Source organism: Callithrix jacchus, chromosome 10 (genome assembly GCF_049354715.1).
Source record: "Callithrix jacchus isolate 240 chromosome 10, calJac240_pri, whole genome shotgun sequence".
NCBI lineage: Eukaryota > Metazoa > Chordata > Mammalia > Primates > Cebidae > Callithrix > Callithrix jacchus.
Genome location: NC_133511.1, coordinates 51,248,265 through 51,274,662, shown reverse-complemented (window position 1 = coordinate 51,274,662; position 26,398 = coordinate 51,248,265). Strand labels below are relative to the sequence as shown.

The following is a 26,398-nucleotide window of genomic DNA, read 5'->3' as shown; positions in this document are numbered from 1 at the left end:
TCAGATTCATTTCTGATGATACAATTTCTGGCTTGGACTCTGGCTCACCTATTAGAGACTCATGCCTGGCATAACATACCCCCTTCCTCTCTCTTAGGCACCATTGTGTCATCAATTGTTGAAAATACTAGAAATCTCCCACAAATACTCCATGTCCAGGATGACTAAGCTTAGTTTAAAAGGAGTTTTGTTTTTAGCAGATGTCATTGTACTGCTACCCCATAATGCACAAATATCTCTGGTGATGTGCAAATGTGCATACTTTTACAGCAGTAAATAATCAAATGTTTGCCTAAATGTGAAGGACATGTATGAGTTCATAGCCTGTCAAGTATTCAGTGTATCTTATGTATGTTTTCCCTTCGTCACCCTAATGCTAGATAAAATCACCCCAACCCAGCCAGAGAAAAAGACCTAATGTTACCTGACACTATCATTTCATGGGAGATCCCACCAAGAATTTCTGAAAAACCAAGCTGCAAAAACCAAGCATCACCTTGCAGAATTTCCATGGTAGCCAACAGAGCTGTATCCTGTTTGACTCATTTTTCTGATCTCGGAGGTGAATTTCACCTTGTGAAAATTCCTACCATGCCATTCTTATACGGATAAATCCTAAGACTTAATACAACATAACTTCATTATCCACATACTTGCTTGGGATCAATGCAAGATAAACATTTCTTGACACAACCACATGAACAGTAAGCCAAGGAGTATTTCTTACAACCTTTGAATGTTCAATTCCAAGTTTTACTCTCTCCTGAATTCTGGTAGTACAACCTAAATGTTTTGCCTGAATTTGGCAATGCAATTTCTATTGTCTTTTGTTTGCCCACAAAGAGAATGTTTTCATGTAATTGTTATATTTCAGGAGGTAAATTATATATTTAATATAGAGTTTAAAGTGTATGTATATAAAAAGTACGCATTAAATATTCCACCTTATTTCTTAACTTAGATTTCCTCTCAGAAGCAGCAACTCTTAAATTGGCTCTTCTCTGAGAATAATTCTATGAATATCTAATCAAATTGTTTGTATAAAAACTCCTTTTAGAAAAAATAAAATGTCATATATACAGAACTGTGCCTTGTTTTTTTTTTCACCTAAGACAATCTTGGAGATTGTAATCATTACCTAACAAAGTGCCTCATTTATTTTAATAGCTATGTGATAATGTACTGTGTGAATGCATCATAACTTATTTTATTAGGTTATTAGATTGCTATTGGGATAAATTCAGGATAAAGCAATAGTTTAAACTAGTAAAAGCCAAGGGTCATGACTAAGAATTTTCTTGGAGCACAATCAAATTAGCATTTGCCACATAGTGACCAAGCCCTGCTTTTCTGAAGCTAGAAAGAAGTCCCTAATAAAATGGATGATTTATCTGAGGCAAACCAAAACATGCTCTTATAATTGACCTTTTCAAACACATTTTTACTTTCTCACCTCTTCATATTTTCTTATGCTTTTCACTGAAAGCCATCCCTGCTAATTTTCACCAATTGTCAGTATTATTCTTGTTAAATTTCAACTGTCAAATTCCATTTTCTTCTGTATGATTCCCACCATGACCCCCACAACCACAGAACAGGAGGTGATTTTTTTCTCCATCAATTTCCTTTAGAATCAGATTTGTAACATTGTGTCATCTTGAATTATGGTTATACATGTATTTGTGCATACCTCCTATCCTTTGCCAGATTGCAAGCCCACTGAAGTCTGTGATATAGAAAACAAAGGCCTATCCTTCACAGGTTTCCTTGTCAGAGAGCTTTGCATATATATTTGTGCACAATAATATGTGTTGGATAAATACATTCCTAACCTCTGAAGTGGGGTAAATAACTTAATTCCACATGATACTGCACTGAAATATCTGAACTACATTGATATGTTATTGAAGACTTTTAAAATCTCAACAAATATAATAATTCAGTAATATATAAAAAGTATTTTGTATCTTCTTCAATATTCTATAGTGTTTAATATACACATTTTGTTTTTTCTAGAAGTGTTGCATAACAAGTGAGTCTCCCCCTTTGGGTCACAATCTTTGTAGGTCAAAACAAAACTTTTCCAAACAGCCTTGGTCAAGAGCTAACAAATCATGTATACAAAGCATTTTTTAAAACAGCATAAAAAACAAAGGGCTATTTATTATTCACTGTTATAAATCATCAGTCAGTATTTTCTCTCTTCACTATTCTCGGAGCATAAAGAAGCAATAAATTTCAAAGCAAACATGTTGAATTATTTAAAATTATACTTCTAAAATATATCCTACACAAAGATAAAATTAATTTATTCTTATTTCCATTTTGGATTTGACCATACATTCTTCTGAAAAGCTGATGTAAGAGTGAACTTTCTGGGAATTTTCTATAACAGCACACCTAGGCAAGAACTGGTTACTACCTTCAGTCCTATGTGTATTTATGTATACCTAGTTTTAACTCTTAGAAACAATAGGCATCTAGAACAATCTTGAAATGACAAAAACGTGAGGCATTCAATAAAGATATAGAAACTTAAAAGTCTCTAGTAACGAATATATAAGAAATCATAGCAGAAGTACAATATAGCATCAACACAGCAGAAGTAAATAATGAAATTCATAATTTAAAACAAAATTTGATTTCACCAAATGTTGGCCACATACACCTTTCTCTAGCTTAAGTCTACGCCTCTCTAGATATCTGCCATCCAGTTCCTTCCTATCGTACAGTATAACTGTAACAATTCAAAATATCTAAAATAATTAAGAATAGTTTAATCTTTCCAAACCTGAAAATTTAACTGCTGAGTGCATAATATATATTCAATGTATGCAAAGGAAACTTACCTTCTGTGTGCACAGCTGATACATAGGTCCAGTTGTACCTCTTCACTATGTCCACCATGGCCCTTGCCTGCTGAGCATCCGAAGGTACAACCCTCATGAAATACTTGAACAGAGTCTTGTCACTCAGATCCATGCTGGTTGCCGAGTAAGCAATCTGAGGTATGTTGAAAAGCTGGAGCAAATTCTGGACCTGAATGGCTACAGAACTGGAGCCAGGCCCAATGACCCCTACTATGGGCTTCTTGGAGCGGAAGGAAGAGGAAGAGCCATCCACACAGCGTACCAAGCCCTCTTCCTCTTCTGAAGAAATGAGGGAATCTCTTATGAACTCAATGCTCTGCTCTAGAGCCACAGCTGAATGCCAGCAGGAATCCCTTATCTCACAGCCAAGTGTGATGTTGGGCAAGAGTGTGGGGTCTGAGTTGATTCTTTCCAGGGTATGCAGCATGGCCTCCACTCTCTGAATGCCATACTGTTCACGGACTGCCCCACACTTCCTCTCATGAACTTTGTCCACAGTAGGCTGGTGATGAACGGAAAAGAGAGCTCCAATAATGATGTCACCTGGCATGTGAGCGACCACCCTCCTCTCACTGGACTGTGCACTCCCACGGACATCTTCTTTCAAAAGTAAGACTGACAGGATCAACAGAAGGACCATTTTAGGAAAGGAGTTCAAGCTAATAAAGACAGCATGGTGGGGAAAATTCAGGAGTGTTCTGATAGATGTGAACAAGCAATGTCCTATGTTGAGTCACAAATCAAGAAATTAGCCACCAATTCAGATGTATTCTCTAAAGGACCATTGTGTCACCATGTACCATTTAGTTAGATGATCCATATGATCATACTCTTCAAAACCTGAAAAAAAAAATAACATGGGTCTTTAACAAACATAAGCGTAACTAGTCTGGAGAAGTTCTATAATTCATGTCAGCAGAGAAAGAACATTTTAATAATGCAGATTACAAAAAAAGGTCCAAAAATTCTTTCTGACTATAAGTTGGCTGCTTCCTTTGTGATTTGATGAAGCAGCTGATGTAGCTTCTTGACCCTGCCTTGCTTAGATTAATATTCTTTATTTGTTCACCTGCAATACACAAAACCAAATTTGGTATGTGGCAGGCAGAACTGTACTCTCAGGCAGAGGTGGGAGAGCATACTAGAAGCAAAACTATGCCATGAACAGAAAACTTCAAGACGTATGCACCCCAGAGGATAAACAGCATTGATCTCTCAGTAATGGAAGTGTGAATAACTGTTTTTAAATTTTCATTATGCTTTCTCTTCTTTTGAAATATTTAGCATTGATCATGTAATTAATTGTGCAATTACAAAAACAAAATTATCTTTTCAAAAATACCCCACATATTCTCTCTCCCAAGGCAACGTCAAGCAAGTCAAACAATCTTCCCTGGAATAAATGAGTACTGTGTTGAATTAATGTAGAAGATATAACAAAAACAAATGAGGAAAAGTAGTTGTTTCATGGTAAATGTACTGTAGAAGAGAAAGGAAAAGGTTGGGATATTAGAGAGCAAAATGTCCCCCAAACAGGCGCAAGAAACAGTGAAATTAGCACCAACTTTTAGAAAAAAGAATATTCACATTTTAATCCCTGTTCTTCTATTAAGAAGCAGTAGTAAACTGTTTAACCTCTCAGTACCAGAATTTGCTCACCTGAAAAATGGGGATACTATGTGCTAGGCTGTCCCTTATGGGAATCAATATATCAACTATGTAAATGATTTATAAATTAAATTGGGCTATATATATTTAAAACGACTTTTCTGTTATTAAATTTTCAAGGGCATTCTGTGGCTAGGTGGTGAGAACAGAAAATTCTCTGGCAACCCACTTGGTCCTCCAGAGAGTCTTCAAAGTAATTACAGAGTCTTGTAATAAAATTCACAGTAATCAGTCCTCCAGCCCTGATCCAAAAAAAATTCCACATCACTAAGGCTCAAAGGGCTAAAAGGATGTATGTTTGTAACTATTCTGCCAGGTAGAAGTTTAGGATAGCTATGAATGTCATCATCTATTTCAATTTAAATTCCTGGGAAGAAGGAAATTTTGTCCCAAGTTTTTTATGGCAAATTCAAGCATAATTTGTAAAAGAGAACTGGCAAATTAGTAACTTGATTACTTAAGGGAATTGTACAAGAGACTTATTTTGTTATTAACTCTGCCAGCCAAGGATCTCAAATTATTTTAAAGTGACTAACTTCCTAAGCCCTGACTTTTCAAAACAGGTGATGTTTCTTCAGGACTGTATGTAAATGCCACACTTTTACAGGAACACTAATGGTCCGAAAGCTCATCAAATCTACAAAAAGTCCAACCAGACACAAAGTGAATGTAACTTGAATCACATTTCTAATCACTCCTATCATCATTTTCACTATTTCCTTGTACTATTTTCTATGGCAACAGAGAAAGTCTTCCTCTGTACAGCACCAAATACTTATATTTTAAAAATTTTATCAAATAACCCAATGTTCCAGAATAACAAGACATTTGGAAACATATAGGAAAAAAACAGGTTTAGCACAAAAGTTAATATTGTGGACAAGGGGGAAGAAATAAAGACTAATGTTAGTTTTCTCCTGAATATTACCAAATTTTCTTTCAATTTCCTTAGACCTAAAATAATTATTCTCATGGTAATGTGAATTCTACTGTAGACAAAAAGAAAAATTTGAAGTTAAAAAAAGCACAATTTCTTATTAAATCAGAATGCTAGTGAGCAAACAAATAACAAAACAGGACTCATTTTTTATGTAAGGACATCAAAGTGATATGAGAAAACAATCCTTTGATCTCATCAAGCTTGTTTAGCTGAAATATCAATCCCATGCATTTTATTCATTTGTTTTATGAAAGCCCTACATATGAGATACAACATACATACTAAAACACTAAAATAATGCCTTTTGAAGTTATGCTAAATGTGTTACTTATTTCATTTAACAAAAAAAATTATTGAGTGGAAGAGACTAATGTAACAAAGAAGTGTAATAATATGCATTGATAAGTATCATCATTATCTTTCATTGAGCACCTATCAGGGCCCATTTATTTATTAACTCATTTAACAAATATTTATGGCATATATATGCTATAATTCTGGTCTGGGAATTGAATATTCAAGAGTGAGCAAAGTATACACGCTCCCTATACTTGTGGGCCTTACCTATTGGTATTCTAAAGGGTAAGTTTTAGCTGAAAGCTGATGAATGCAAATAAAAATAAGGATCAAATAGTATTTCTATCTTTAGGTCTTTGAAGAATCACTACACTGTCTTCCATGATGGTTGAACTAATTTATATCCCCACTGCAGAAATAACATTAAACCCAGCAATCCTATTACTGGGTATATACCCAGAGAAATTTAAATCATTCTATTATAAGGAAACATGCACACATTTGTTCAATGCAACACTATTCACAATAGCAAAAACATGAAATCGACCTAAATGCCCATCAATGATAGACTGGATAAAGAAAATGTGGTAAATATATACCATGGAATGCTATGCAGCCATAAAAAATGAGATCATGTTTCTTGCATGGATGGAGCTAGAGGCCATTAACCTTAACAAATTAACACAGGGACAGAAAACCAAATACTGCATGTTCTCACTTATGAGTCAGAGATGAATGATAACACATGGACACTTAGAGGGGAACAACATTCACTGGGGCCTATTGGAGGGTGGGAGGAGAGAGAGGATCAGGAAAAATAACTAGTGGATACTTGGCTTCATACCTGGGTGACAAAATAATATGTATAACACATCCCCATGACACAAGTTTATCTATTTAACAAATCTACACGTGCACCCCTAAACTTAAAGTTTAACAAAAGGCAAGAAAAATAAAGAGAAAAATGAAAAAAAAAGCCAGTCATGTAAAAAAATATGTCTAGAACATGAAGAACTTGGGAGGGATGGTGATACAAGATGAAAATGGAAAGACAGTTATGGTCCAGGCCATGTAGGTGTTTGTAGGCACTTATAAAGAATTTTAATGTTGGCTGGGTACAGTGGCTCATGCCTGTAATTTCAGGACTTTGGGAGGCCACAGCAGGTGGATCACTTGAGGCCAGGAGTTCAAGACGAGAATGACAAACAGGGTGAAACCCCATCCCTACTAAAAATACCAAAATTAGCCAGATGTGGTGGTGCACACCTGTAATTCCAGCTACATGGGAGGCTGAGGCAGGAGAATCACTTGAACCCAGGGGGCAGAGGTTGCAGTGAGCCAAGATTGTACCACTGCACTCCAGCATAGGGTGAGAGAATGATACTCTATCACAAGAAAAGAAAAAAAAAAAAGAATTTTAATGTTAAGCACAACAGGAAGCCATTAAGGAGATTTAAGCAAATGACTGACACAAACTAATTTTAGAAAGGATTAACTGGCTGCTCATTTTTCTGGATGATCAATTGGAAAAATCTTATAAGGAAACTGGCAATAATCTAGCAAGAAGTGATGGTGGCTTCTCTATGATTGGTGACAATGGACATGGAGAGAAGTGGTCACAGTCGGTTATATTTTCCAGGTAGAATCAACTGTACTTGCTGATGAACTAAATGTGAGTAGCAAGGTAGAGAGAGGAATCAGAGTCTACTCCTAGTCTTCTAGTTTGAGAACCTAGTAAATTTTGACAGCATTAATAGTGACAGGATACACTAGTACATAAACAGGTGAGAGGCAGAAGAAAATTTGTGATTTTCTTTTGAAAATGCTAAATTTCAGATGTCTTTTGGGGTATCCAGGTACAGATCCAGGTATAGGAAAGTGGATATGTAAGGTTGGTCTCAGGAGAGTGTTTTGGTTTAGAGATGTAAATTTAGGGTCACCAATATATAAAATATTTAGAATGCATTAAATCACCTGGAGAGGAAGTATACATATTGCAAAGGTAGAGCTACAAAGTAAACTCTCCTGAGGAGCCAGTTTTGGGAAAAGCCAACTATGAAAAGGATGCAACCCAAAAAGTAAGATCAAATAAGAGTATGTGATGTCATAGAAGCCAAAGAGAATGTTTTAGGCACTTTATTTTCAAAGACATATACAAGGCTTATATATTTCAGAGAAAAATGCATCTGATTCACATGGAAGATATTATATTCCATGTGCACTCTATACCTTGAAGAGTTCCGACACAATGGCTATGTCTTTCAGTGAGTCTGTGTCAGTGGCATATGTGTATTAATAATCCTTATAGCAGCCCTAAAATGTAGGTACAGGTGAGCAACCCCTACATAAAATGGTTGGGACCAGAATTCAGATTTCAGAATCTTTCCGATTTTGGAATAGTCACATTATACTTATTTATTGCTTGAGCATTCCAAATCCTAAAATCTGAAATTTGAAATGTTCCGATAAGAATTTATTTTGAGTGTCTCGTGGGTATTCAAAAATGCTGTAATTTTGGAGCATTTCAGACTCTGAGTTTTTGAATTTGGAATGTTTGAATTATATTACCTTTATTTTACAAATGGCAAAAACTAGCCAATCAATCACTTTTGTCTATGCCTGTTGACTTTATAACACATTTTTTTAACTATTCCTTGCTGCCTCACAGCCTCTTTCTACCAAATTAAAGAAAAGACATTACTAATGTCCATGTAAATGAAAGGGCCACCCAGATGCAATTTGAACATCCCAGAGATAGAGGATCTTACAGGAGTCACTTTTCAAACTACATGGTAAAGAGCATCCCAGGGAAAAGATGATTCAGCACATACAAACACAGAAGGGACAAGTGTGTAGGTTATATAGTACAAGAGTATTTACATTGCCCTGATATCCACCCACAAATTATGGCCCATCAGATTATGAAGCATTACTGCTTTAGAACTTGATGAGGCAGATATTAGCTATGAATTTAGATACTTGGAAAATACTTTTAAAAATTATGACATAGAAATGCGACAGAACTGTGCTATAAATCAGCTTATTATAAGACTAAATAGAAAGTCATCTTATGTGCATTCAAAATACAAGAAATTCATACAGTAAAAATTCCAAATAGACCTGAAAGGGATACATCAAATCTATTAGCATCATTCATGTGTTTCCTACAAATGTTTACTGAGTAACTATTCTGTGCCAACACTCTATTATGCCCCAATGATCCAGTTATGGACAAAACAGATATAAATTCACATCATTATGGAGCCTGTACTCTAAGGGGGTTTGCCAGACAATAAAGAAAATAAATATGTAAAACATTGTGCGCTACGTGATAGTGTTTAAAAGCAAAAAAAAAAAAAATGTGGAGATGTGGGAAATTTTGAGTAATGTGGCCAAAGAAGCATAAACTGAAAAAAAAAAATAACATTTGAGTAAGTAGCTAAAAGAATTAAAGAAATGAATCATGCAGATCTCTAGAAAAACAACATTCCAGGTAAAGGATAAAGCAAATACAAAGCCCCAAGACAGATTTATGCTTAATGTGCTGAGGAATAGCAGACAGGTCCCTGTGTCTGTGGAAAAGTTAAAATGCAGAGAAAGGAAGGCACAGAGAACAAGAGATAAAGTTGCATTGTTGAGGCTGTTTGGACTTTAAAAGACTTTGGCTTTAACATTGCATGAGAATGTTTTTCTGGGAGGATTCCAACAGAGGAGGAACACATTCTACATAACATTTTAACAAGAATAAGGGCTCAAAAGCAGAAAACGAGGAGGAATTAGGAAATTTGCACTAATTTAGGTGAGAGAGATGACAGCGGTTGGATTGGAGATATGGTAAGTACAAGTGGTGAGAACTACTGGGATAATGAATATTTTTTGAAGGTAGAGTGAACAGACTGGCTAGCAGAACTGACTGGGGATGTGGGAGAAAGAGGAAAATCAATGAGGATGCCAAGATTGTCAGCCTGAGCACAAAAAAAGGATGGAGTCGCATTGGCTGTGGTGGATAACGCTGTGGCGAAGATGTGAATAGAAACAACTTAAGTTCAGTTTTCACGTATCAAATTGCAGACACTAGAAACGCAAGAAGAGATCCTTGAACAAGCAGGTTTACAAGGGCTGAATTCTGAACAGAGGTCTGAATAGATAAAATGTTGAAGGTGTGAGTATATAGAAGTCCGTTTTGTAAACCATGAAACTGGATTAAATCACCTAGGAAGTAGAAAGAGAAAAGGAACTAGTGCCAGAAATTGTGCCCCAGGGAATTCCAAGGTTCCACAATAAGGAAAAAGCAGCAAAGGAGACTGAACAAGTGTTTTGAACAGAAACTTCCTTTTGTGAAGTGAGGGGAGAGAGGCAGTAAAATGTGAAGTATTCATGTTATATTATGCAGAAAAAAAGGGAAAGTATGCTTTTCCTCAAGAAATATGAGCGGGCATATAAGCATACATGAAGACTGGAAACATACATTGGCATTAATAGAGTGTTCTCTGGGTAGAAAAATATAGTACTTTTATATTTGTCTTCATCTGTATTTTCTAAATTTATAAATAAAGTAATGCAATATATTTCCTACTCATTATTATTTATTATTAACTTTGGAACTGAGGGATCTGCTTTCTAAATTTCTGCAGCTTTCTCCCTTTTGACCTTATCTCCCTCCATACATTCCTCCTTGGGAGCCTGCTAGTCAAGTTATGTTAGGCTCTTATCCAAGTATACACGGTTTCATTCCAACAGCTTTGTGCATGCTGGTTCTGATCCCTAATAAGCAGTTGTTGCAATGGCCTTCATGTTAGAGTTGTTAAGAGCCTGGGCTTGGAGTCCAATAGACCTGAGTTTGCATCCTGGCACTCCCATTTATTGGTGGTGTGCATTAAGCTTTTCTGAGCCTCATGCCTTTATTGGCAATTGGAGTGACAGTGGTACCTACCTCTAAGAGATTTAGTGAATATCAAATGAGCTAATGTTTTAAAATAGTCCCTTCCTAAATTATTCCCATTTCCCTCACCTGGCAGTGTTTGCTCTATCCACCAAACTCACATGACAAATTTTATTTATAGTTTCTTACTGTATTCATTATGAAGCTAATATTGTAGCCCGTTTAGGAAAAATAGTATCATAAAATGAGAGAGGGCCCTGGAGATGATTCCATTTAACTGAAACCCATGAAAAGTAAATGATTCAAAGCAGACCTGGATCTTCAGTTCAACAAAATGACACTCAAAACACAATTGTAATCACAGTTTACAACTTGGTATCAGCTCTTACATAGAATTTTCTAAGCTTATAATCTTTTATGTATTTTTATTTAAATAAAATTTTAATATAAAATCTCATAATGTATTTTTATTTTATCTGTATAATATAAATATCTTTCATATCAGTTCATTTGGATGATGGGAACAATTATAACAATAATTAAAATACACCAAGCATATACCATGTGTTGTTCACTTTGCTAAATGTCTCACATGAAATCACATGTAATTGTATTAAATAAATACAAACTGTAAAATAAGCAATTTATGCACATTTCACAGAGGACGGAACTGAAGCTCAGAGAGATACAGAGGCTTGGCCAACATTCCCAAGCAAGTGAATAGCAGCGCCAACAGTCTCATTTAGAGCATTTATTTATTTTTATCAGTTGCATAGTATTCAATTAGATGTGTGTACCAATATTAAATAATTCCTTGTCAGATATTAATGTTATTTATAGATTTGTGTTAATATCATAAACAATGTTGCATTTTGCTTGCTTTTGAAAGTATCTTTGTGGCACAATTATCTTAAGATGATATTTCTGGCATAAATTTTTTCATAGTTTACCATTGACGAATGCAGAGTTTAAAAGATGATATCAACTTCACTCCAAGATCTGTCTCAATAACATCATAAATTCTGAGAACTATCCAATATTCCTTCTGTGAGGACCTACTCTCTCTTGCTTCTAGATAAGTTCCTGCTTAAGGCCATTTCTCCTTGTGGTAAGATTTCTCCTGTGCACTCTCACCACAAGATTCATTCATTATTTTAACAAGTGTCTAACAGAAGAAAAGACTAGGAAAAATACCACAATACTTTATTTTTAGTGTAAAGAGCCTTTTGTTCATTCTCGATCTCACATCAACCAAAAAGCTATACTTCTAGAAATGTCTAATAACTCACCCTTTCATATATTAAAAACCAAAGTCTCAAAGAAAATACATTCCTTTCTTCAGGTTATAGCTTTTAAAATGGTGGGGATAATAAATAGATCAGTAGAAATAAAGGGGGAGGTTTATGCTATAGATAATGGGGAGGCATTAATGCATGCAATGATAAAAAGGCTTTTAAAAATGTTATAGATCAACAATCTAATAATATGGTGACTTTTAATTCACTAAAAAGTGGTTAAATGTATTAGCAGTTTCATTATATAGTATATTAGTTCAAGTATCTATTTTCAGAAGTATGCTTTATTCAATGTTATATTTCTGGGTCCTTAGCATAGTAAATTAATTACTACCACATTATAGAAAACAATAGACATACTTTAATATGTATAAAAGTATTTTTATCAGGTAAACACATAGTCTCATATTATATCCTAAATGAATATGAAAAAGAGATATTGATGGATAAACTTTGCCATAAATTGCAACCTACACTATAAGCAGATTCACAGCTCAAATTGTCTTTTATTTTCAACAATCTTCTAAAATACTGACCATCTTTCTGGCACAGATGTCTCTTATATAACTTAATCTCCACACAAGCAAAGCACACAGCTCAGGATATCAACACTAAAATGACTTCTTCTGCCTGATCAGTGGCCTCATCATCAACAGTCAGGGGTGTCAATATTGAACATGCCATCAATGTATTTGGTATATTTTTCTAAAAACAAGTGCATATCATAGATTAGAGACACTCTGAGGTGCGATGATACAGAGAACCCTGTAGTCTGAGGAAAGCTCCATTGTCATTGCTATTGCAATCACACATTTGTGACCTTGTGAGCAAGAAAATGCAGCATCCCCACCATTTACCCTCACAAACAATAGGCCATATTTTAACTGAAACCCCCTCAATGAAAAAGGGCCATAAAACACTATTGTACAAAAATGAAATCTGCAATTTTCTGCATTAATTAAAAAGTTCTGGCAGTAGAATAAAGCTCACTAAATCATTGTAAATCATTTAAACAAGTGGTTTAGTAGTCTATGAAGACCTGCAACAGCCTTCTGCAGCAAAACAATAAAAATGATACAATCCACTATTAACTAGTCTCAGTTTAATTATCAAGCAGGTATTTTAGACTTTTATCTATCCTGTAGCCTTCAGCTGATTTCTTATTTACAGTATGCCTCTGAAGACTGTAAAGCATTATTGTATATATTATATTACCTAACATCAAATGCTGGAGACTGTGGTTTTTCATTTCTATAAGTTGATCTCCACTTACTTATTAAAAGCTAATATTTATCAAGTGCCTTCTTTCTGTTAAATAATGTATAACAATTATTTAATGTAAGCCTCACAATAACCCTGTAAGATAAGTATAATTACTACTTATGTTACTACCTCTAGAAATCAAAATTTAGAGGTCAAGAATCTTATCCAAAGGACAAAACCTATAATAAATGGCAGAATCAGGACACGATTCCAACTATCTTTGGTTACAAAGACTATACTTATAAACAAATTATATGGTCTCCCCCAAAACGCAAATCAAAGGGTTATTTAAACCTTATGTATTGATTGCAAAGCATTTTGGAGATTCTGCTTTCCATTAAATTCTTATGTAATGCCCATAAATTCATCAGAAAACATACAGATAAACACATCAAGTAAATATAGAAAATCTGTTTCCCAGCATCATTTAGATAAGGGTTGCTCAATCTGAACACTATTGACATTTTGGACTGGATAGTCTTTTGTTGTGGGTGGATGTTGTCCTGCGTACTGTTGGTTGTTTAGCAACATCCCTGGTTTCTGTTCACTAAAGGACAATGCCATCCCCTCTCAGCTCTGATAAACAAATATGTCCTCAGATGTTAGCAAATGTCTCCAGTAAGTCAAAGTCACTTCCAGCTGAAAAACACTAATTTACATGAAAGTTATCCTGGCAAGGACAACATAATAATGAAAGAAGAACATAACTAAGAACCTGGATAAATCAGCCTTACAAAGTGCCTCTACCTGAAATGTCCAAATAATCCTAAAAAGAAACGGTTGAAACAGGCTTGCCTTAATCAATGTTCACACTGTTATTTGTCTGTATTACCTTGTTTTAAAGGTAGAGATTTCAATGTGAGAAAGACAAATTTAAACTGAAAGAGTCAAGGTTGATGTTGACTTACATTAAAAATGCATAGTTCTATGTATCACAAATTACAATAAATGAATTTGAGGAGAGTATCCTACAATATACTTTTCAAATTCAAAGGCTGCTTTTGATATGATATGCAAAGTTTATTATCATTTTAACAAGACTACAACAATAACAATAACTTTCTACAGTAATTTATACATTGATTTTTCAAAATTTTGTTTTTAAACAAATGATATAATAGTGTATTATTTAGTTCTATATCTTTGAAAAGTTCCACATTACTATGTATTAAGACAAATTGACTTTTAAAAATATATTTTTGATGATTATTCCATAAAATGTAATAAATGTAAGAAGATTACATTATTAAATTGCTCACTAGTATCACTGTGATTTTAAGTTTTCATTTTCCTCAGAACACTTATACTCAAAATTTTAAAGCCAATGGCTTGAACAAGAATTATTGTGAACAACTAAACATTATGGAATTGTTCTTAGATCTGATATATTTGCAAGATCAACAGAATTACATATACATAAAACATATTTTTTTGCATCTAAGTCTTTCCTTTACATTTCTTCTTCAGTCTGACTGTAGAAGAAGATATCTGAGGCAGCAATTATATATTGATTTCTGATTATCTTCAAGCATTCACATTTATTTTTAAATATTCTTGAATATATGAGAAAAATAAATTTTGCACACTCCCTTGTAAAGGAAGAAGTTACTGCTGACTCAAAATTAGTAGAATTCAAAAAACATTGAGATATGTGTCTAAGTTCTATGTCAGTATCAAAAGAGATGACCCTAGATTTAAATACCTGCTTTGTCATCTTTGTTTGTACTGTGGGACATTGGACAAGTTATTTAATCTATTTTAGTCTCATGTTTTATTATTAAATTCATAAAATAAAAATAAAAGGCAATCCATAGGCTGTTTAACATTAAATGTAATAACATAGGAAATGCAGAAAACTCAACATCCAAAGGCCTGATAGGACTGATAGTTTATACACTGTTCTTTATGAATCAGATACTTTTACTTTAAAAATTGTATTTTTTTCTCTTAAAAAAAATGGAATACATGTGTGAAATGTGCAGGTTTGTTACATACATCTATATGTACCATGGTGGTTTTCTGTACCTATTGATTTTATTTTTATTTATGCAATTAATTAATCATACTCAATGCCATGTACTGCTATAACCCATCCCTGATTTTGAAAATAAGGAAATTGAGCTACATAAATTCGAGTAACTTGCCTAAGTTTACACAAGTAGTAAGCCACAAAGCTGAGATTCAAACTCATGCAATTCGGAGCCATGGCCTGTACTTGCAATTATACTACAACTCAATGGAAACCACAATCAAATAATCCCGTGATGTTTAGTGTTTAGTCACACCATGAAGCAGCTCAGTACAAAGAAAACAGGGCAAGTTTTAGTGCCAAACAAATTAAATCTTTGCATATGTACATATACATATATAACATAAATAGGTATATACTTCCATTAGTTCTCTTTTACATATGTAGTAAAATACATATATATATATATATATATATATACATATACAAAATATGTTTTCTTATTTTCAAAATGGGGGATGGGTCACAGCAGTACATGTCATGGGGTGAGTATAATGAATTGCACAAATTAAAATGAAGTGTATGACCCACAGTGAACATTGCATAACTATACACTGTTCTTTGACAGTAAAAGAAAAAAACTTACTTTTTACAACAGAAAAGGAAAAACAAATAATGCCTTGTATTGTTGATATGATAATTAAATAAAATAACATGCATACTGCTTAGCATGATACCTGATGTTCTTAATAAATACTAGTTATGAGAGCAGGGATGAGTGTGAACCAAGATTTTCAGCTCATGGCCCTTCTGACAAAAGTCATATATAGTTCAAATATAGTTAGGGCTGGTAAAATATAGATTTTCATCTCCTTTCTATTAATTTGAAGGAAATGGAAGAAAACCTATGTATGCCTTGATGTTTTTCAGAAACACATTTTAAACAAATAAGATAAAGGAATACCAAGATATTATCTGATTTACAAATAACTGAAAATTCAAAAATCAAAATTAAACTTTCTTTTCTGGGGTTACATAAATATATCATAAACTAAAAATATTTATTTTGATGCTCCTGTCTTCTTACGTTCTCCTAAGTTTCATTCAATGACTAAAATGACAAGTAAATGATGCTTCAAGACTAGAAGTAATGTTTCTCTGCATATGAAAAATAGCACACATTTCTAAACTACAGAACCCTCCTGCTTTGTCATAATACATCTTTAGTAAATCCAACCTTTAAACAAGCCATAGAAGCTTTATCACATATCATATGTACATCAACATATGTCAAAAGGTAGTATCTAATATTTTATAAAGTTAGATTATACATGATCTACCTGTCTAAATTGAGATATACATAAAAATGCCTCATATGCACATATGTAATGTATGTAACAGTAAGAATGTATAAGATAGAATATTTGGATATGTCGGTCTTTATCCCATGAGACAGAAAACCTTGGATAAAATTGGTATACAAATAAGTAAAATATTTTTATGATTAATTTCATCTCACAATTTCTACCTATAGTATCACTTACCTTTTGCTGGCACTTAATTTTGTTTCCCTAACTAAAATGATCATTCTGCAAAATACAATACAGTAAGACTCCTATAAAATATTAAATGGGTTTTAGAAAGAAATAAGAAAAATAGAATTATTAAAATGCTTTCGTCACAAAAGTAAGCATCTTTAATGAAAAAAGATATTTTATCATGAAACAAAACAATGTCAATAATCAGAGCCAAAACTAAAAATGGCATATAATTAATAAAGTATTCCTAAAGTCTGGATAGTTTGTGCCAGTTGTGAGTGAATTTTTCAATTTTCCCCTGGGTATTTGCCATCATGTCCATCATGTATACTATAAAGTGATAGTCAAGGTCTGTGTCTATCTATGAAAGTAAAGTGAAAAACTTGAATTATTCAAATACCACCCCCCTCTCCCAAATAATCTCAACATATCCTTTCATAAGTGAACACTGAAGAGTTTGGGCTTTTTGTGAGCATGCAGCCCACAGCCAAAACATTGCTGCGTGATAGCACAAACCTCTAGGGGGTGCAATTAAAATATCTGGATTGTATATTTTATCATGTGGAGTGTAAATTCTTAAAAGAAGCTGTTATTTAGGAAGTGTTATGCACATTTTTCTCCTAAGAACCCTTGAAAGATCTGTCCAGAGTGCTGACAAGGTTTCAGCAGGAGAAGGCTGGAGATTCGATGGGACGCACACTACTCACCCAATGAGTTCAGAAAGCAGTATTTTCAAGTCCCAAACCAATTGCCGTTTTAGATGAAAATAAACATGCATAAAGGACAGAAATAGACACAACTGATTCTTAAATGTGTGATTACATTGAGGTAATTGAGAAATTGAAGGAGAAAACTCCCTGTTCTCCATAAAAAAAAACAGCAAGAAGCACACCTAGCAAGAAGTAGCATACCTGAACACTCCATAGCTGACAGTAGAATGTCATGCAACTAGGGCTTCCACAGAAAACCCCGGCTTAAGCCCCACTGGAGGAAGGGCTGCACGTAGTCCCGGTCAATGCACCTTTGGCTGCTTCAAACGGCCAGTGGCCAGCATTAGAGACACAAACTAGCTCTACCTTTGTCTTGAGAAACTCAGAACAATAAAATACCATGTAGGGAATGGAGAAGAAGGTGGAAAGGAGGAGTGGCCTTTTCACTGGTCTGCATCAATTTCTTATTGAAAAGTAAAGTCCTGGAGAACCTATCTGCCTGGCTACTCAATGTTACAGTCCAGCTAAGGCAGTGTCAAGATTAGGTATAAATCAGCACAGGAGCTTGCCATCCTCTCCTAAATTTCCCTTCCACACAGTAACTGCTCTGAAGGGAAATGAGAGCAGCTGTAAATTCGAGCACAGGTGAAAGAGCCCTCCAGGCGGACCCGTCGCTTCCCTGGAGAGGTCCTAATGCTGGTTAGGCTCCGGTCACCGGCCAGCCTTCACACTCATGGGCCTGCCCTGGGTTTTCTTCCCTAAGTCGCTGCAGCCTGGGCTCCCTCCTTGGCATGCCGCTCACGCTGCCGCCTTGGGGTAACTAGCCGGCTTTGTGTCCGAGGGGAAAGATAAATCCATGGGAGAGGAAAGAGCGGGAGGGCTCCGGCTGGTGTTCAAAGAGAGGCAACAGAGCCTGAGTGAAAGAGATGTGCTTTCAGCACCACCCGCTGTCCCCCCTCTTCCTGCAGCAGGCGCCACTCGCGGCCGCTAACCGGTCTATTGAAAAGCAATTCTCCGTCCTCTTTCCCTCTCCACCTTTGCTTCTCACAATTCCGAGCCCTCGGGTGGTTTGCGGGAGCACACTCTGCATTCGAAACCACGCGCACCTGGTCTTAGAGAGCGGGAACTTAGATCCGAAGGCATGCAGAATCCCCTTTTCAACCCTTGCAGTTCTTCCCTGCTTCACCCCATTGCTCGCGCCTTTTCCCCCAACAGGTTTAATGAAGGCTGTTTGCAAATGGAGCAGACTTGCATCTTGTCGGCTTTGGCCACCCCCGCTCCACCCGCGTCCCCCTCCCCCAAACCAAACTATGAGCTACTCAGCAAGCTAATAGATCCTCAATCCTTCTCTGGCCAGGGGACACTTGGGCACACAGACACTTAGCAAGCTTACCCCCCTGTTGACTGCGCAGCGAGCAGTGAGACTCGGTCTAGCTAGCCCCCCGAAAAGTTGGGCCACAGGGATCAGCGGGGCAGAGCCGGCCTCTCCAGTCCCCGGCTTCCCCCCTAAGATGATCTCAAGCTCATCCCCTCCACTCAGCGTGCGCAGAACAGCCGAGCTGAGGGCGGCGTGTGCAGCAATCTCCCCGCTACTGAGAAAGGGGGGAAGGGGGGAAGGGGAGAGAGCGGAGGAGGGAGGGGTGGTAGTTTGTATTTATAGAGAACAGAGTTCTTTGCGCAACTTTTTGGTGCCACCAAGTGGCACAGTGAGTTCCTTTAGGAACACAGACTCCTGGGTGAATCTGGATGGGTAGACCAGCTCTGCAAACAGATGCTCACATGGCAAGGGAGCTGGAGGCACTCCTAGGACTTAGTTTTCACATGTTTACCATCATATCTCAGCACCTGTGATACAGATTCCTAAATTCTAAGAATAATTCTGTACTGAGTGAGAAAGGGTACCTATGCCTTCCTCAGACAGGTGGAAGCAGTGTCAAGGACATGGTAGGTCCCAGTTGTCTCCTAGGAGTATAGACATCCTTGTCTCAGGAGAAATATCCATTATTTTCTTCTTCCTAACCCCTCTGCCCAAATTACACTGCATTCATATTTTACTCTAAAACCTTCTTCTTGCCACGCTGACTGCCTAATCTTTAAACTGAATTGGCATGTATTTTCTTTGTCATCAAATTTTCACCAATGTTTACCTTAATAATAACATATGACTTAATGACGTTAGGCTCTCTGGATCCGAACCTTTCTAAACAGCTCTCAGAACTCCAGTTCACTGAGATGCAGGCTTGATGTCTGATTTTCCTCACTCATTTCCACAGACCTCTCAGCATGCATTATCCCAACAGCACAGCCAGGATCTTGTCAACTGCCCTTAATACTCTGAGGAAGAATCCCCTAAAGCTCTCTTTATCCATATTTTATGAGTGTTCTTACTTCTTAGTATGCAGATCCTCAAACAAATACATAGACACTACTGTATGGGAACTTCATGTCACCAAATGCAGAAGAACTTCTACATTTTTCAGTAAAGAAACTGAGTACATGAAGGTTAAGGGGCTTGTTCAAGGTCACGTTTCTCTACAGACCAGCCCAGGACTACCTAGCATAGAACTGAATGAACACAGTGATGCCAAACCTGATCCACCTGTTCTTGTTCTTTCCACTACCCTAGTCAGCCTATTCAGTTATTTTCAGCTCCCTTTTCTCCTCTCTCTCTCTCTCTCTCTCTCTGTCTCTCTCTCTCTCTCTCTCTCTCTCTCTCTCTCTCTTTCTCTCTCTCTCTCTGTGTGTGTGTTGGGGGGGGGGGACAGAGATCATCCTCTGCCAAAGTTCCATAAAGGAACCAAGAGCAAACATGTCTTCCTAGCTCCACTGGGAGTACATGAACTTCAGTTCATAGGTCCAGAGTTGCAGGTGTACCATCTTTACATGACCCACAGTTCTAGAAAAACCTCTCCCTCCTAGTACTGTAGTCCTTTTAGAAATGGAACACTGACATTCACACCCAATCAGGTCCTTTCTTTGCTGCCTCTTGTTGGGGTGAAGCACCAGCAAGTGATCTTATTAGCTCCCCAAACACCTAATGGGGCTCAAAGGTAGAGAAGCCTCTCTCCCTTGCTAAATGCATGCCTTCCATGCACTTGTATCGGTATGACAGACACACACACACACACACACACACACAGAACCAAACGTATCCTTTGGCTCAGATCTTTATTTTTTCCTCCTCTGATTTTTTTTTAGTTCGTTTTCTATGGAAACGAGCCCACTTAAATCCCTCACTTATGCAAATAAAAGCAAAATGATCTTCATAAACCTCCCATTGGAGCGATGCCGCGGTAGCCCAGGCTCCTGACTTAAATTTATGTCTGATTCACACAGCACACGTCCTTGCAGGGTGACTTTTCTAAACTTGCAGGACCTCGTAGCGTCCCTGGCTCCACCAGTCCTCCACCTGCCCACCACCTGCCCTCCTGGGTCTCTTAGCCCCAGCTCCCGCCCCTCGCCTGATTGCTCTCCATCCCTGCGCTGGGGGAGGGGCTCCAGCGGTATCCTATATCCGTGGTAACTACAGCCAAGAGAAAGAAAAAGGCGCTGTGCTTACCAGGTGCGCGCCCTGAGCCTTGCGCCCCCAGCCAGCCGCTCCTCGAGGGCTTCCTGCGCTCCCGTAGCGGCCTTGGCTGCAGCTGGAGCGCTAGTGTCAGCGATGGAGGCAGCGGTGACAGCAGGCAGAACGGCTGCGGGGCCCGCGGCGGTGGCGCTCGCTCTCTCGCGCCAGCGCCGGGAGCACGTGCCGCGCTCGGGCAGACGCAGCTGGGAGCGCAGCGCTGGGCTGGCTTCTACTCCTGCAGCGCGCGGCGGGGGTTGGCAGAATGGTTAGGGCAAAGACTCAGTGGGTGAATAAGAGTCTTGAAGCCTCGTCGTTTCGGGGTTCAGGCAAGGGTAGCCCTGGGCTCCCTGTCCTGCTCCTCACATTCCCTCCGGGAGCCATGGAAGGAGGAAAGCTGTGCGGGGGAGGCGTGGGTGGTGTGTCATTCAGAAGCTCGTGGGGCAGGTAGATAATAAGGTTCTTTTTGACTATGGCACTTAAACCACTTAAACCCCTGACAATGATTGGGAGAAGGGGCGTCACTGCTGGAGGATAGAGAGAGGTAGAAGTCAGGGAACCCCGAGATGATTCAGAAGTGTGAGTGGTTAGAAAGAAGGGCCTCTAATGATGCTACTTATGAATAATACCATTTTGCATTTGTCTGCACTTCTTACAAACGATTCTTTCTACATCCATTAAAATTTCTTCTTTGCTGGCAGTTGAATGTCTTTTACTTTCTCAAATGACTTTGATTCCCTTCCTTCACCACCTCCATAACTGCCCAGAATTGTCAGATATACTAAGGTTATCTTTAAATACAAAAAAAAAAAAAAAAAAAAAAGACTTCATTTCTGGCTCTGAAAAGGAGATTGGTATAAATTACTTGCATGGCTTAATTTAAAGAAAAGAAAGACATTGCGGTAATATTGTATTTCCCTAGCTGAATTTTAGGAACCAGGTGCTTGCAGCAGCTGGGTGAAAGATTAAAAGATGAGTGCACTAGTCGAGGGGACTGGTGCTGATGCATTCATTAATAATGCTCCTTAGATTTTCCACCAGACCCTTGTCAATAAGTTAAGACACTGTTCAATAGCTTCAGGATTTAACAAGAAAAAGAAAGAGATGTATCTACCACACCTTGCTGAGTTTTACAACGGCACCTTCTTGCATTTTCATGTCTACTGATGGGATAGTTGTTATGTTTTGTAGTTCTTTGATTGCAAGTCACAAAACAAGTTTTAGAACTTTAGAGAGGGGCCAGGAAAGCTGTGAGTGATCTTCCTTAATGTAAAAGAAAGAAAGATGTCATAGAGGAGAAAATAGAAAGATAGCATAGGTGAGAAAATACGAAAAAATGGAGTTCATAGGAGAACGGAGGGTAACATAACTAGATGATTCTGGTGATGCGATTAAGTCTAATGAATAAAGTGATTTATTGATCCAACTGTCTGAGGAATTAACAATAACGATAAGGTCAAATTTGAGTCCTTGTATGAGACACTTAGCTTTGCATGAGCATAGGGCACTCCAGGTTTCTATTTTTCTTCATCAGTTGGAGCTGCATCAAAATACATTAGTGAATGGGAAAGAAGGAGTTCTCATGTTGGTCACTCAATCACCCCAATTCTTCAATTTCCTACACATATTTCCTTCTTTCCTCTCTCCCAGTGTTATGAAGAGAGTGGGATGAGATAAGACATGTCAAAGTATGTCAAAAAATGACAAAGCACTCCATAAATGTAATATCTGCTTACCAAGATATATCCGCTTCTTATGCTCTAAAGATGAAAAGCTGAAGGACATTCTCTATCATTAACAATAGCAATATTTTCAGATGAGAAGGAAAACATGATAATATAATCTTAAAATTGTTCAGTGACATTTTAAAATATAGCTTTGTCTCATAATTGTAAAGTGCTGAATTAGGCAAAATTAAAAGGAATATAGGAGCAATGTTTTAAGTCCCAAAAGTAAGTCCTGATTAAAATGCCTCACAGATATATATAACTTTTGCCTTAGGATAAGCTATTAATGAACAAAATACTTTAATTCTTATATAGAACAGTAGAAAAAAAAGAATGGAAGCTCATTCATTCTCAGAATTGATCAAGCTTAAAACTTGAAATCTTCATTCATTCCTGTCTTATACGTGAGAATTTGTCATGACATCCTGTTAGCTCTAGCTTTAAAATATATCCTAGAGTCTTACCACTTCTAACCACTTTCACAGATACCATGTTGAATCAATCGACTATCATCTTTTACCTGCCTTACAGAAATAGATTCCAAACTAGTACAGGCTATATTCAGCACGGGATCCAGAGTGATCCTTTAAAGAAGTTACCTTAAATTGAATCCCTCCAGTAACTTCTGATTTCACTTGGAGTAAAAGCCTAAGTCCTCTCAAAAAATATTTAGAATATTTAAATAAATATTTATGAAAACAGAACAAAACCTGTTATATGTTGCCCTTCATTGTCCAAGTTGGCAACATTGACGGTAAATCATGTTAATGCTTGCAGGAGGTCTGAAAGACTACTGAGTGACAGCACCTTTTCCTAATATGGGCATATCTATCCACCTCTTACGTTGTGTTTTTGCATTTGTGATTCTCAGACTTAGCTAGCTCACATTCGAGACTTCAAGGGGGTTATAGAAATTCTAAATGTTTTGCAAGTATGTCGTTATCTGAACTCATTAAAGGTTATAAGTGGCTTAAAAAGTAATTTCTAAAAGAATGTTTTTATTAATTTAATGAACACTCATTAAGCATCTATTATTGCTATTATTTTTTTGCCAGTTACTGTACAAAGTACAATAGAATAATATACAAAATATTCATATATATATATATATACTTGCTTGGCCTTATAAAACTTTAAGTTATTACATATGTGTTTGAGTGCTTACATGTTTAAATTTATTCATCCATGCCATTTATTAAATATTTATGAAACTATCATGTACCAGGAATGGCTAGGTGTTTGGGATGCAATGATGGATGAAATACAATTTGTCTCCTGTCCTTGTGAGGCTTAAAGTAAGGAACACATAAATAAATTAACTAATGTTTCACAATTTTTGGGAAATACAGTGAATAACAAGGTACAGTTATAAAGAATAGCAGGACATGAGGAGGGGGCATGCTATCTTGTTTTGATTAGAAAGTAAAAATAATTCTAAGACAGAAATATTAAATCAAGACCTAAAAAAGTGTATTATGCAAAAAATGTGATGTGAGTTTATGTTTCTGTTTATGTGAGTTAAGAGATGTGACCGACAAAGGGTGGCTGATCAGAGTGGGAAGAAAACTATGGGGGTTTACAGGCAGAGGGAACAATACGTGGAAGTTCTAAGGCAGGACAACATTTGCTGTGCTTTAGAAACTGAAAAGACATCAGGGTAGATGAGGTAGAGCTTGAAAAATCTTAACCATATCTCAACTTGTTCAACTCCCAAATGAAGGTAATTTTATCTAATATATTTACTGAATTTAACCTACCTACTTTCTAGATGTTAATGAGGCAATCATATATGTCATTAAGAAAGAAAATGAAAACCGGGCAGAAAAAAGGAAATGACAAATACTCCCATCATGTTGACTAAAGTAATATCTGTGGTTTACCAGAAAATATTTAGTTATATAATTATCTGATATAAGAAATTTAGTCTGTTCATAGAATTTTGTTCCTGCTGCTGTTACTAAATGCCAGTATTATTATACACATCTTTATATACATGGTCACTAAAAATTCATCTTCAAAAAGGATTTTATGGCAAAAACAGGAACCTTTTTTATATTATGCACTCATATAAAGCTTCAATTTAAGATTTAGACAACATGTAAATTTAATTCAAATAAGTTGTAATTTATGAACCTATATTTATTCATCTCTATTCTTCAGGCAGAACAGACCTAGAAATATAGTCCTGTGAATATTTAATTTTGTCATGATACTTGGCAAAAAATACAGTAATAAAAATATTTAGCCCCTCAGTGCTTTGGAACTACAACTCCCTTAATAAGTGCTTTCCAAAATGAAGTCCTCTGTCCACCCAGACTCTTGACACGTGTACAGCAAACACAGAGATATTCACCTTCGCCGTGCACAAAAAAATGTGTGTGTGTATGTGTGTGTGTGTGTGTGTGTGTAACTGTCTCATCACAAGAGGCAAAGGACTTCCCTTATATCCCAAGTGAAGACACGGAGCACTCACCTAAGGGTGTAGCAGAGTGTCCACTGGATTTCAGTCCTAACATTGCATTTGGAAACTGAATCGGGCTCTTTCTTAAGTCCAGGTCTTAGACAAGCTACTGAACCTTGCAACCTCCTTTCCTTCTCTGGAAATGGGAAAATCTAAAAGGTATTATAAAAAATACCCAGTTCTCTTTGTTATACATAAAGTCACTTTGGAAATCAAAAATGCTATAAGGTCTCAGCAAATCGTGGTCCTTTTTTCTTCACATTTCCTCACAATGTAACTCTCTTGTTCCAGTACAATGAGATGTGTAGGCAAGAATTTGAATAATAGTGTTGGATTACTAGGGAGGGTCATACATAATAAAAGAAAATCCCTTTCTAAATTTTGTTTTTATGTTGATAGGAAATTTCTTGTTTTGTTTCTCTAAAATGTGAATAATAGTACCTATATAGAGGTTGCTGTTAAATAATAACAGATGTGAAGCAATTGCACAGTGTTTGAAATGTGGTAGGTACAGGGTAGTTGGGGATGATGATGATGAAGATGGGAATGATGATTAGTTTATTTTAATTCCCAGTTATTTATATCCCATATTAGCATGGTCAAGACACTAGACACAGCCTGGGACATAAAGTCTACTTTTCAGGATACTTGGAAATTTGAAAACTACCTTTCAGTCTAGTAGAGCTTATCTATTTGGAAATGTATTTAAATTATAAGACTAGATCTTATGGTAATTCTTCTTCAATACTTTTGACAAAGACAGTAAAATCTTTCCTTACAATAAAAAATAGATGAAATAAAATGGCAGCAGCATTCTGAACTGCATGTAAATGACAAAGTAGGGTATACAGAAGTTTTTGTCCTTCTTAACAGAACCTCAGAATCATTGCTTAATAGAATTCCTGGGAATGTTTCACTATATATATGAGAATGTTTCACTATATATATAATTATGCCCTTAATGGTTTAAATATAGTTGTTGCAACTATTTACAATATATTTAGTCTTGAGGAATCTGAGCCACCTGAAATCTAACATTATGTTTAACACACTATAACTCCAGTAATTTGGGACATTTATTTTGTTTTTCAGTGTTACATTTCCTAGAAGCAGTTCATTGAGCTAAAGCCAGTAATTATTTTAAATTATGTAGTAAGCAACACAAGCCAGAATTTTGAAAATTGATGATGTGAGAGCTTCTTTACATTACTAAATA

The 26,398-nt window shown here is 36.5% G+C and overlaps 1 protein-coding gene across 6 annotated transcripts in view; it reads right to left on the bottom strand.

The window, feature by feature from the left end:
• GRM5 (glutamate metabotropic receptor 5) overlaps nucleotides 1-21,163 on the bottom strand; it is a 574,635-nt gene extending 553,472 nt beyond the window's left edge. For 2 of the 6 annotated variants that reach the window (XM_017977702.4, XM_078339980.1), the window contains exons 1-2: nucleotides 20,992-21,163; nucleotides 2,850-3,710 (exon numbers count right to left, since the gene is read on the bottom strand). In XM_017977702.4, the coding sequence (XP_017833191.2) occupies nucleotides 2,850-3,510 (661 nt within the window). In that variant the 5' untranslated portion in view covers nucleotides 3,511-3,710; nucleotides 20,992-21,163. Of the gene's footprint in view, nucleotides 1-2,849; nucleotides 3,711-17,633; nucleotides 18,341-18,825; nucleotides 19,027-20,991 lie in introns of those variants that run through there. The other 4 variants (XM_035265279.2, XM_035265281.2, XM_078339979.1 and 1 more) reach the window with 2 other exon arrangements.
• Nucleotides 21,164-26,398: the final 5,235 nt, after the last annotated feature.